Raw genomic sequence first — 13624 nt, 5'->3', positions numbered from 1 at the left:
GTGGAAGGGGTATATGTGCGGCAAACCGGTGTTAACAAAATGTGAAACCACAGCTGGCTTGAACCTCTAAGAACAATCCTTAACTTTATTTGTTGAGAAAGGTATAGTTTACTAGAACAGTGTTTTTCAACCTTGGCAACTTGAAGATGTCCGGACTTCAACTCCCAGAATTCCCCAGCCAGCATTTGCTGGCTGGGGAATTCTGGGAGTTGAAGTCTGGACATCTTCAAGTTGCCAAGGTTGAAAAACACTGTACTAGAAGTCATGTACATTACTGTAATTCACGTGACTTCTAGTAAACTCTACCTTTCTCAACAAATGGAATTAAGGATCGTTCTTACTTAGAGGTTGAAGCTGAGGCAGGTCTGACAACTTTCATTTACAAGGCTTGGGGAAAATATCCCATGTCTGGATTTTTTTTAACCTTCAAATGTCTCCATAAGTCAGCATTCAGCTTTTTTTTTTTTTTTTTTACCAAATCCCACCTTGGGTATTTATTTTTTCAGAATCAAGTAAAAGAGGGAAAAAAGTCTGAAACGTATTTATTATTTAAAAAGACATATGCTTCCCCTTCATTCTTTTGGGGAACATCAGGGACGGTCTACAAACAACTTCATCACATACAAAATACAATAGCAAAAAGCACCATACAAATATAATATATATATATATATATAAATATATATATTACAATGTGACGACCAAAATAGTTCTAAAGAACAGAAGCAAGATGGAAAGTAATGAAAGATTATGGATGCGATCAGAAGAAAAATGTAGTTCTAATGAAAATACTATAAACTACGGCAGTAGTACAGGTCAACGATTGTCAAAGTTGTACCTGTGTATACCTGTGGGTATGTGCTTCATATGTACACTGTCTTTCCCTAATTGAAATGTCAATTTTTCTAAAAAAAACGATTGTCAACATTTTTCAACAGTTTAAATCAGATTTCCAATGAAGGACAATTTGACCAAGATAGTCTGTTCTTTTCCACATTCTTCTAAAGATACACACTGAGGTACTGAGGAATCTATGCATCACTCACACACACACGTTCCTAAAAGACCTACTATTCGTATTGTCTTAATTCTTCACTTTATGTATTCATACTTTAATTTTTTTTAAAAAAAACCTGATTGCTTTGTAGATTTTTATAGCACCTTTTTTTCAAAGGCCTTCCTCCCTTAAAACTCACTTTTCCTGAAGAGAAAAAGTCAGAATACTTTAGTTTTCACTTTTAGGATGGGTGGACTTCAACTCCCAGAATTCCCTCGCCAGCGGGGGAATTGTGAGAGTTGAAGTCCACACGTCTTCGAAGTTGCCAAGGTTAAAAAAGTTTAGGAAGTAGACAGGAACTGAGATTACAGGGACGTGGAGAAAATGAAAAGCGAGATCTTTTTCCGGAATCTCAAGATAATAACAGGGTATTCTTAGTCTACCTTGAAAGTATAAAGTCTGCTATCCAAAGATGTTAATTATCCTTACACAAATGGCAGTTTGCAAAAACGTGGACAAATGAACAACAAGACAATAAAAATTAACAATACCAAAATACAATACAAATCAACATTGGTATGGGAGATTACCAATAACTGTGTGATTCTTCCCATGATCGCATGCTTCCTCCTAATTTTTTGCCTGAGAAGCAAACTTTAATTTGAACGAATTCCAAACAAATAATTTATATGGTTTTCTCCCCCAGGTAAGTTGATTGATGAGCAATTTTCTTTCCTACCAACGTTTATTGACGCTCGCCTGTCATTTATAATCTCTCTACCTTGTGTGCATTCTTTTGATGTCTGGTCAGGTTTTTCTTATGACTGAAACTTTTCCCACATTCCAAGCAGGCGTATTTTTCCCCCGTGTGAATGCTCTGATGCTGGAAAAGGTTGGTACGCTGGCTGAAACTCTTCCCGCACTCCGAGCATTTATATGGTTTCTCCCCGGTGTGAATTCTTTGATGTTTGGTGAGGTCTATTTTCTGACCAAAACACTTCCCGCATTCCAAGCACCTGTACGGTTTCTCCCCGGTGTGGATCCGGTGGTGCCTCGAGAGGTTTTTCTTATGATTAAAGCTTTTGCCACATTCCAGACACTTGTACGGCTTCTCCCCGGTGTGGATCCTTTCGTGACAATTGAGGATGAGTTTGTGACCAAAGCTTTTTCCGCAGACCAAGCAAGCGCACTCCTTCCCGCCTTCATGGACAAGTCGGTGATTCCGGAGCCCCGTGCTCCGATTAAAGGTTTTCCTGCACTCCGGGCACTGGTGCTGTTTCGGCTTTGTGAAGATGCGTTGGTGCGCAGCAAGATACATGGTTGGATTGTCACATTCCAAGTAGGGGAATATTTTCTCTTCTGAATGAGTCCTATAATGCTTCAGGAGTAGGATTTTCTGAGTGAAGCTCTTTCTGCATTCTAAGCATTTAAATGGCTTCTCCTCGGTGTGGGTTTCTTGGTGGTAAGTCAGAGCAGTCCGGTAACTGAAGCTCTTTCCGCATATCAAACACGCGTACGGCTTCTCCCCCGTGTGAATTCTTTGGTGAGCGGTGAGATTCGTCTTCTGACCAAATGTCTTGCCGCATTCTAAGCACTTATAAGGCTTCTCGCCCGTGTGGGTCCTCTGATGTTTCGTCAGGCCCGTATTCTGGCTAAAGCACTTCCCGCACTCCCGACATTGATAGGGTTTCTCTCCGGTGTGAGTTCTCCGATGGGAAAGGAGATTGATTTTGTGACTAAAAGCCTTCCCACATTCCGAGCACTGGTAGGGTTTCTCCCCAGTGTGAATTCTCTGATGGGACGTGAGGTTTATCTTCTTCCCGAAGCTCCTGCCGCACTCTGAGCACGCGTACGGTTTCTCGCCCGTGTGAATTTGTCTGTGCTTGGCGAGGCTCGAACTCTGGCTGAAGCGCCTTCCGCATTCGGGGCACGCGTACGGTTTCTCGCCCGTGTGGATTCGTTTGTGCTTAATGAGGCTCGAACTCTGGCTGAAGCATTTTTTGCACTCCAGGCATTTGTAGGGTTTTTCCCCCGTGTGAACTCTTTGATGAGAGGTAAGGTTGATCTTATAACCAAAACCTTTTCCGCACTCCAAACACATGTATGGTTTTGTCGCCGTTGGGTGTTCTTTCATTTTATATCGGTCACGTCCTGGAACAAAGGGAAGAAGTTTAGAGATGACTTACCCTCTGGAAACAAATACTGTAAGACACCCCTAACGCCCCTTGGGGTGGGTGTTCTGTTAAGATGCAGCCTGTTATGCCTTTAAATGGCTTCTACTGTACAGCGCAGTGGAGTTGCCATGGTAACGGCTTCACAGTACTCCACAAGGGGGCTCCCTCTGGTAAGGGGGAAAATCCAACATTAGAAATTACATTTGGTCCACACATTCCCCCCCATAAATAAATACCCGGGCAACACCAGGCTATCGGCTAGTTACCTTATAAATAACTCAAGGCAGCAAACATACCTAATACGCCTTCCTTCTCCTATTTTCCCCATAACAACAACCCTGTGAGGTGGGTTGAGCTGAAAGTCACCCAGCTGGCTTTCATAGCTAAAGTGGGACTAGAACTCACAGTCTCCAGGTTTCTAGATCAGCACCTTCCATTACTACCATGTTTCCCCGAAAATACAACATGTCCTGAACATAAAGCCTTGCCACATTTTTCGGGTGGGCAAAAATATAAGCCCCCCCCAAAAAATAACCCTCCTGGACAACCCCTCCCTCCGACCAGGCAGAGCACCGCTCAATGACCTAGCGGTATCCCGGAGACGCCAAGCCGCGGGAACCGGGCGGGAGGCAAAGGTGATCACGTTGCTTGGTGCCTTCAGGATACCGCTAGGTTGGTGAGCGGCTCTGTGCCCAGCTGAAGAGGGGGGTTTGCTAGGCGGCTGCTCTCTTGCGAGCGGACTCCCAAAGAGCCGGGCACAGGCTCATGGGCGAATGGCTGTCTTGCGCTGTCGCAGCAGCGCAACACAGCAGCCATGAAGCGACCACGGTTCATGGTTGTGGGCCAGCTGCCGGCAGAGCGTACAACCATAGAGTATACGCCCAGAGCGGCCACTGCCGGAAGACTTGGTTTGGAAGCCGCAAAAAAAGCTATGCGGCAGCGGCAACAGCAGAGGTGCCCTGGCTCTGTGGGGAGAGCTGGGCCAGGGCATCATGAGGCTGGGAGGCGCGTGAACGAGAGTGGAACAGCTGCTCGTGTAACCCCTCTCTCCAGCCGTGCATACCGCCATTCACTGGCATTTCGAAGGCGCCAAGCTGTGGGAGCTGGACGGCAGCGAACAGGCGCTCACATGGCTTGGCGATAGCCCTAGGTCAGTGAATGGCGCTGTGCCCAGCTGGAAAGGGGTTTACTGGGTGGCTGCTCGTGAACGTGGTCACTTCATGGCTGCTGTATTGCACTGCTGCAACAGCACAACACAGCCATGAGGCTGTGCCCGGCTCTTTGGGAGCCCGCTTGCAAGAGAGCAGCCGCCCGGCAACCCCAAAACAATAAAGCCTCCCCTCATAATAAGGCCCAAGCCATATTGTGTGTGTAAAAAGAAAATAAGACCCTGTCTTATTTTCGGGGGAAACACAGTACATCAAACCAGCTTTAATTACATATGGCTTTATGTAGGGTTGTCAATGACTTTTGGCCCGGAAACTTTCCCTGACACAGGATGAAGCAACTGAGAACTGAGCAGGCCTGTGAGAATATACACATATTACACATGGCTGGCTGAGGAATTCTGGGAATTGAAATCCACAAGTCTTAAAAGTTGCCAAGTTTGGAGACTCCTTTGCTAGACCAATGCTATTTGATCTTATGTAATGCACTCTATCTATATACCGTATTTTTCGGATGATAAGATGCTCCAGACTATAAGACGCACATAGCTTTTGGGGAGGAAAACAAGAAAAAAAAATTCTGCCTCTGCCTCTTAGCAATTTGCCTCCTTGCAGCAAAACAGAAAATAGCCTGGTCAGCTTCAGCACAGCCTGATTTAGCACGCACAACTGATTGGCAGTTGGATCTGCCTCCTGGAATACCTCCGATCAGCTGTTGCAGGCTGTGGGGATCACCGCCATCCATCGGCGTCATAGCTGCCATCGCCATGCACCTCATTTTCAGCCTCCGTGCGTCCTGTTTTTGGCCCATTCCAGGCGGTGGAGTTCACCGTCACTGCTGCCTATCTCTGCCATCTGGAATGAGCCAAAAATGGGACACATGAAGGAGGCGATAGGTGGCCGTGGTGATGGGTGCTATGGCGCCAATGGGTGGCTGTGATCCCCACAGCCTGCAACAGCTGATCGGAGGTATTCCAGGAGGCAGATCCAACTGCCAATCAGCTGCTTGTGCTAAATCAGGCTGTGCTGAAGCTGACCAGGCTATTTGCTTTTTGCTGCAAGGAGGCAAATTGCTGGGAGATAGAGGCTGAAGGGTGGGGGCTGGCAGATGGACGGGGCTTTGGCAACATTTGCTCTATAAGGCACTCAGACATTTCCACCCACTTCTGGGGCGTTGGGGGGGGGGAGTGCATCTTATAATCCGAAAAATACGGTACATCTGTTGCCTTATTGGACCGGTCCTTAAATGCTAACTTTATGCTTAGCCACCAATGAAGGAAAGAGGTAACCTTACTGAGACAAGTCACGATTTCAAAATTCTCTTCCATGATTTGCTTATAGAAGGCTTTCTGGTCAGGATCCAACAGAACCCACTCTTCCTCAGTGAAATACACGTCCAGCTCTTTGATAGTGGCCAGATCCTGATTGTAAAAGAAAAAATATATATCACCATCATCATATACGCAGTGCATGCAATCACATTAATGCACTATTTCATCTTGCATAATGGCCACCTGCTTTCTTACTGCGCAAATAATCAATAGCCAATGGCAGTTAGCTATAATAAATATACAGAATATATAGCATTCTTTATTGGACACCAGAGGAATTTGTCTCCTGTGCGTTAAGCTCTCGCTGTACACACAAGCAATAAGTGATCAGTCATGATCATAGCCATCATAAAATTACATTCATCATAAGTCATAGGATACTATCACTCAGTGATAGTCATAGAATACTAAATAAGCAATCAACATAAATCATACTAGGGAGGCCAGGAATATTGCGAGTCCCATCCCCCAGGGAGATACACCAGGTGGGACCCAGAAGAAGGGCCTTCTCCGTGGTGGCTCCCTCTCTCTGGGATCATCTTTCCCCCAGAAATTAGAATGGCCCCTACTCTAACACTCTTCCGGAAGGCACTGAAGACCTGGTTCTGCCAGTGGGCTTGGGGACCCCAGAGTGGGATGGAGCACATTAAATGGCTCATGTGGTGTGCTGTAGCTGAGGTGGGTGGGTGGGTGGAGTTATTTTATTTTATTTATTTATTATATTTTCCCTTTTCTTAGTTTTATTGTTTTTTAATATGAGGTTTTCACAGTTTTGTAAGCTGCCTTGAGTCGCCATGTGCGAATAGGCGGCAATATGAATTTCTTATATACATACATACATACATACATATACTGTATGTATATATATATATATATATATATACAGTATATGTATATATACAGTATATGTATATATTTTCATGGATTTTAACGGGTGTAGGTATGCTGCTCTTGTTGTATTCGGGTCTTTTCCTGTGTAAGATTGAGATTGTCTTGGCAACGTTTCGGCGAGGTCTCACTCGCCATCTTCAGGCTGGTGTTTTCGGCTTAAAGCGTGGTCGGAGCGGCCGTCTTTCTATAAATCTTGGTGGGGTGTGTGTGGAGTGCTGGCTTTGTTTCAGTTAAGTGGATTGATAGGCTGTGTGGTTGTATCATGATTGGTAGCTTGGTGCTGATTGGTGCTGGCTGTGTGTCCGTTGTTGTTTTGTGTTGTAAGAGCCTGGGTGGTGGGTGCTTCGTGCTTGCGCGAGCAAAGCCGAGCGAGTGAAGCACGAAGCCGAGGGCATCAGCCTGAGGATGGCGAGTGGGATCTCGCCAAAATGTTGCCAAGACAATCTCAATCTTACACGGGAAAAGTCCCGAATACAACAAGAGCTGCATACGTACCTACACCCGTGAAAATCTACAAAAACATATATATACATATATACATATATGTGTGTGTGTGTGTGTGTGTTCTGTTACGATACAGCCTATTGTGCCTTCAAATGGTTTCTACAGTACTGCCGTAAAATGGCTTCTATTGTACAGCACAGTGGAGTTGCCATGGTAACGGCTTCACAGTACTCCACAAGGGGGCTCCCTCTGGGATAAGGGGGAAAATCCAACATTAGAAATTATGTTTGGTCCGGACATTTCCCCCCTATAAATATATAAATACCCAGACAACGCTGGGTTATCAGCCAGTGCTAAATAAAACAATCTAAGTCGTAAGATACAAGCAACAAAGTTATATTCATAAGACGATAAGGAGACAGGTAATAGGAAAGATGAGAATAACAATAGTAGTACAGCATTGCTAAATAGTTTGACAGTGTTGTGGGAATTAGTTGTTTAGTAGAGTGTTGGCATGGGGGGACGGGGGGGACTGCCCTTGTGTCTAGTTGTTCTGACATGCAGGGTAGAAGTTGTCCAGGATGTGATTTAGAGCAGAGGTCTCCAACCCTGACAACTTTATGAGTTGTGGACTTCGACTCCCAGAATTCCTCAGCCAGCGCTGAGGAATTCTGGGAGTTGAAGTCCACAACTCATAAAGTTGCCAAGGTTGGAGACCCCTGATTTAGAGGAAGTAGGAAGTTCTCGACTTACAATCATTCTCCCCAACTGGCTTCCGAGAAGCAACGTCAATGGGGGAAGCTAGAGTCACTTCACGACTGCACGCTTCATTTAACAACTGCAGTGACTTGTTTAATGACCGTGACAAAAAAGGTGGCAAACTGGGCACCTTTTGAGTTTGAATCGTCTAAATAAATAATAGAAAGAAACAAACAAGCAAACAAATAAATAAAACCCTTCCCTCTACCTGATCTGGGTCAACCACGGTTTCTATTCCACCGCAGAGAAAAGCAGAGGGCTCTATACTTTTTGCCAGCATCAATTCGTCCCCTACAAAGAGACAAGACAGTGGAACGGCTGAAGCATTTGCTCATCTCAGAGAGTTACGGCGCTAAGCGTCCTTAAAGAGAAGTCAGTCTCTTGGGTATACTAGGGTTTATTTCTAAGTAAACAATAAATATACTTCCGGTGAAATGGGAGACAAGCTAAATCCCTGTAGATACCAGTAGAAAACATCATTCATTTAAACATTACAAAAATCTCTAAAGATAACCCAAAGGCGCTTTTTTGCAAAAGACAACTGGACTTTCTGGTTTTTTTTTAACAAATTTCGTTTCTCATCCAAGAAGCTTCTTCAGCTCAGGACTGGATGGTGGTGAATGGAAGGATTTATATTCCTTGCAGACAGCTGGTCATAAATCCTTCCATTCCCCACCATCCAGTCAGAGCTGAAGAAGCTTCTTGGAAGAGAAGCGAAATGTCTTCAAAGAAAAACCAGGAAGTCCAGTTGCCTCTTGAAAAAAAGCACCTTTGGGACACTACCTGGATGACTTGAGAATCTCATATAGACACTTTAAAGATACCAGTCTTGAAAGAGTGACAAATTAAAACGGCACGGAAAAGATGTTGGAATCCTGTTTCCCCCCTCCCCCAACCCCTTTCCCTTCACATCAATTAATGTAATAACAATATTCATCATCTTTTAACATAATGTTGTGGCCCACCGGTGGCCAGCAGAATTGGACAGCAGGTTGGGGAGCAACATGGGCCAGTCTTGGGGGGGTCTGAGGAAAGCTCAGATGAGGGCTCTGTGCCGGAGGCAGAGAGGGAACTAGACAGCAGTGAGGCAGAGGAACAGTTGGAGCCTGTTCCCAGGGTGCCTATACGCAGAGCTGTCAGAAGACAAGAACAACTAAGAAAGCAGGGTCGAAGACCTCCAAGGTCCCTTCCAACTCTACTATTGTATTGTATTATTATTGTAAGACCAGTGACGTGTGGTGAGGGTTATGGCTGGGGAGGCTGGTGACGTCATCAGGAAGGCGGGGAATGGGACCACGTGTGCAGGAGGCTGAGGCAGATTCATTCTCCGCCTTCCTGAGTGAAAATTAAGGGGACCGTGGAGTGCAGTGATCCGCGTAGCATTGCTTCCTCCACCAGCGCCAGTCCCTACCCCCCCCCCACTCCTTCAAGGTCTCCCACCAACCCAAAGCCCGATCCCCAGCTCCCTCGGGCAAGGCTTGAGCGGGGTGAAAGCGCAGCCTCTTTCGTTGCTTTCCCGCCTGCCTCGCTCGCTCTTTCGTCCGGCCGGCCGGCCGTAGCCACAGCGACGCCGACCTAAACGCCAGACGCACAGAAAAGGATTGCGGAGCCCTTCGCCGGCGGAGTGCGCTCAGAAAGGCGGCGAATGGGATCGTGATCCCATTCCTCGCCTTCCTGAAACGCCAGACGCACAGAAAAGGATTGCGGAGCGCTTCGCCGGCGGAGAGCGCTCAGAAAGGCGGCGAATGGGATCGTGATCCCATTCCCCGCCTTCCTGAAACGCCAGACGCACAGAAAAGGATTGCGGAGCGCTTCGCCGGCGGAGCGCGCTCAGAAAGGTGGCGAATGGGATCACGATCCCATTCCCCGCCTTCCTGAGCGCGCTTCACCGGCGAAGCACTCCGCGATCCCCAACAGCAGCTGCTTTTCTGTGCGTCTGGCGTTTAGGACATCCGGCTATCTACCTAAATGCCAGACGCACAGAAAAGCACTGAAAAGCACTTTGCCTCCAAGCCACTTTGTCTTGATGATGTCACCGACGTCGCTGCTGGGCGCGGCCGGACGGAGGTAACCAGAGTGGCGCCGAGGTGTCCATGCGGAAGAAAGTGAGCGAGCGAGCGATGGAGGATCGGCGCCACTCGCTACCTCCGTCCGTCCGCGCATGGCAGCTGCGGCGACGTCATCAAGCCCCTGCCACTTCTGGACGTCTATTGCAGTCACGAGGTGCGCACAAAGTACAGCAGAGGCAGGAAGTTTATTGGCGCTTCCGAGAACCCTCCTGCCTCCGCCGGTTGCCCAGCTGGCACCGCCCCGCGCGCGCTCCTCCTCCTCCCTCCTCTTCCTCTTATATATATGAAACTCCCTTGTGGATATTATTATTATTATATTATTATTTCATGATGAGAGGTGAGGCTCTGCCTCTCCTGCCTCCAATGACCGCACGTCACTGTGTAAGACCTAGTTGAAATACACAACACTGTCACAAATCCTCACCTTGCAACGGGATTCCTCTGGCATCTTCTTGCAGGATCCCTGTTTGCAAAGGATTCCCTATGGTGTCCAGGAGGACCTCCTCTGTTGCAGGGAAATTGCCTTCCATCTTTATAAAGAACTGATTTACCTGAAATGGCAACAAAGATCCGTGACTTAGAAATGGGAGCAGGATTGGAAAAAAAAGAACGGGACAGGCAAATACAGGGAACCCTCGATTTAACAATCACAATTCAACCCAAACGTTTTGTTGCTCGGTTGTTGACAGTTGTTGAGTTTTTCCTCCATTTTATGTTTCTTGCCACAGTCCTTACGGGAATCCCTGCAGCTGTTAAATGAGCGACACGGTTGTTAAGTGAACCTGGCTTTCGACATTGCTTGTCAGAAGGTTGCAATAGGGGAAAATCACATGACGTGACCCAGGGAACACGGCCACAATCGTAAATATGAGTTGGCTGCCCAGCGTCTGCAAGGGTCGTAAGTGTGAAAAATGGTCGTAAGTCACTTTTTTTTAGTGTCATTTGACTTTGAACCGTCGCTAAATGAACTGTTGTAAGACAAGGACTGACTCACTGCAGTTTTGAGCTTCGACCCAGGGGTGGGCTTCAAAAATTGCAGCAACCGGTTCGCGGCCCTGTTGCTGGGTGGGCGTGGCATGGTGGGCGTGGCCTAGTTGGCCTCCTGCACCGCGGCAGGGGGTGGGTGGGTGTTTCACCTTCCCCAGGCTCTGGAGGCTTTTCTCGAGCCTCTCGGGAGGACAAAAACTGCTTCCGTTTCTGGACTTCCGAGCCTCCGAGCGGGCCCTGCCCTTACCTGACACGATGAATGGAGATCCTGGGAGGAGAGGGGCAGGCAGGGTGAGGTGGGCATGGCCAGCCAGTGGTGGCCTTTGGGGGTTCGCCGAACTGGGCAGAATCCTAACGAGAGGATCACCTGAACCCATGCGAACCCCCAGCAGCCCACCAGTGGCGTCCCCCTACTGGGTGACCTGTGGCCCTTTGAAGCCGTCATGGGGGTGGCCTCTCACCTGCTGCTGCTCCTCCAGCTTCTTCTGCTCCATCTGACCCAGGAGGAAACCTTCGGCCAGGGCCACCGCTTGGGAGCTATTCTCGGCTCCGCAGTCCCTCACCCAGCTGGACATCTCCACAGGCAGGATGGCCAGCAGTTGCTCCAAGATCACCAGATCCAGCATCTGGCTCTTGGTGTGTCGTTCCGGTTGCAGCCACCGACGGGAAAGCTGGTGGAGACGACTGCAAACCTCTCTGGGACCTTCCGCCTCCCGGTAGCAGAAGTCCCTGAAAAGCCGGCGATGAACCTCGGTGTCCTTCTCCAAAATCTCCCGCACTATTTTTCCCCAACGTGCTTCGCTGCTCTCGGACAGGGTTGGGTCGTTGTGGCCTTCTTCTCCTTCAGAAGCAGCTGCGCCTTGTTCCTCCATCTCTTTTTTTTTTTAATGCCCCAGAAGAACCTCTAACAAGTCCGAAGGAACTCTTATTTCTTCCCAATTTGGCCTTAACGGAGTGCCTCGCCACAGGCGTATAGTGTTAAGGCAGAACAAAATCGGCAGGCTGACAAGCAGCAAGCAGACTTTGATCTTTGAATTGAAAGGCTTGAGTGCCCAGCCAAAGATGGGAACAGGAGACCCTAAAGCATAAACTCTTTCTAGGAAGTAAAGTGCATTTGTGTTCAACAACACAACTAATGAACCGTGGTTGCACAGTGGAGAGAGTGCAGTACCGCAGGCTACTTCTGCTGACTGCCGGCTGCCTGCAATTTGGCAATTCGATCCTCACCAGGCTCAAGGTTGACTCAGCCTTCCCTCCTCCCAAGGTCGGTAAAATGAGGGCCCAGATTGTTGGGGGCCATAGGCTGACTGTGTAAACCGCTTAGAGAGGGCTGTAAAGGCGCTGCGAAGCAGTATATAAGTCTAAGTGCAATTGCTAATCCTTCGTTGTCTGTTCAGGACGTGCCCGAATAGTTCTGTCTGCCTGCCATCTGCCTAACCATAGAGCTTTTTCACCCTCTGCCCAGCTGGCTTTCTGTTCATCTGTCCATTGAGGAAGAAACGAAGCAGCCGCCTCAATAAATAAATAAATAAATATTCTCGCAGACTTACATTAGCGGGGTGGGAATGGAGCAACAACTAGGAAGAGGACCCATTTTTATTTATTCGCAATGCTGGAAGCTCACCCCAACTCTCACAGACTCTCAATAATCCCACTACCACCAAACCCAAAGGGTGAAACCCGAAAGGACAGTCAGGTATAATAATTATACCGAAAGACCTGAAATCCCATTAAAACTACAAAAGGGCTTGCTGCTTTCACCATCACCCGAGTTTGAAAGGATCTTGGGAGTCTGTGTGTGTGTGAGAGAGAGAGAGGGAGGGAGGGAGGGAGGGAGGGAGAGAGAGAGAGAGAGAGAGAGAGAGAGAGAGAGAGAGAGAGAGAGCAAGAGGTCAGTCAGTGGCCGCTCCAGAAAACGGAGAATTTCTTTGATCGTCTTCACTGTTTAATCATCAGCATTATAGTTGGAAGGGACCCTGGAGGCCTTCTAGTCCAACCCCCTGCTCAAGCAGGAGACACTATACCATCACACAAAAATACCCCCACTATATCCCAAAAAAGAACAAAAAGACCCCAGCCCCTCTCCACCAGCAATGGGGCACCCAGATCAGCATAGATTAATTCCAAGGTTAACACCAGACCAACAATTAAGTAAACAAGACCACAATCAAGAAATTGCCAAGGAGCCAACAGTAAGTAACCCAATGAAAGAATCTCTTAAAGCCACTTGCAACAACACTGAGAGGGCACGCCACCAGAATATAAACTGAGAGCAAACTGCACTCTTTCTTAGCACTGATGATGTTACCTAGTTACCATAAAATGTCTGCAAGAAATCAAGCAAGCTCAGAGAGCACCAAGGACCCCTCAGGTCAACCCAGAGCTCCAAATGTTCTCCTTTATTAGTAACAGTGTACCATTTCAGGCAAATGCTTCAATCAATCAATCATAATAGAGTTGGAAGGAACCTTGGAGGTCTTCTAGTCCAACCCTCTGATCAAACAGGAGAACCCTATACCATTTCAGATAGGTGGTTGTTCCAGGTTTTTTTTCTTTGAAATCTCCCAGAATGAAATTGGTTGTCTAATCTCTTCTTGAAAAACCTCCAGTGTTGGTGCACTCACAACTTCTGGTGGCAAGGCGTTCCACTGGTTAATTGTTTCCATTGTCAGGAAGTTTCTCCGTAATTCCAGGTTGCTTCTCTCCTTGATCAGTTTCCACCTATTGCTTCTCCTCCTCCCTTTTGGCATCTCTCCCTAAACATCAGCCCTGCCTCTCTATGCTCCCCTACAGCTCCCTCCATTGC

At 47.5% G+C, this 13624-nt stretch overlaps 1 protein-coding gene across 1 annotated transcript; it reads right to left on the bottom strand.

The window, feature by feature from the left end:
- Positions 1–527: 527 nt before the first annotated feature.
- On the bottom strand, positions 528–13624 carry LOC309397666 (uncharacterized protein). The gene is made up of 5 exons (XM_081963894.1): positions 11280–13624; positions 10256–10382; positions 7971–8053; positions 5632–5758; positions 528–3148 (listed from the first exon to the last, which is right to left on the bottom strand). The coding sequence occupies exons 1-5, from the start codon at positions 11688–11690 to the stop codon at positions 1764–1766; spliced, it is 2133 nt and encodes a 710-aa protein (XP_081820020.1). The 5' UTR covers positions 11691–13624; the 3' UTR covers positions 528–1763.

Source organism: Natrix helvetica (assembly GCF_964273705.1).
Source record: "Natrix helvetica genome assembly, chromosome: 1".
Taxonomy (NCBI): Eukaryota; Metazoa; Chordata; class Lepidosauria; order Squamata; family Natricidae; genus Natrix; species Natrix helvetica.
This window is presented reverse-complemented; position numbering and strand designations above follow the sequence as displayed.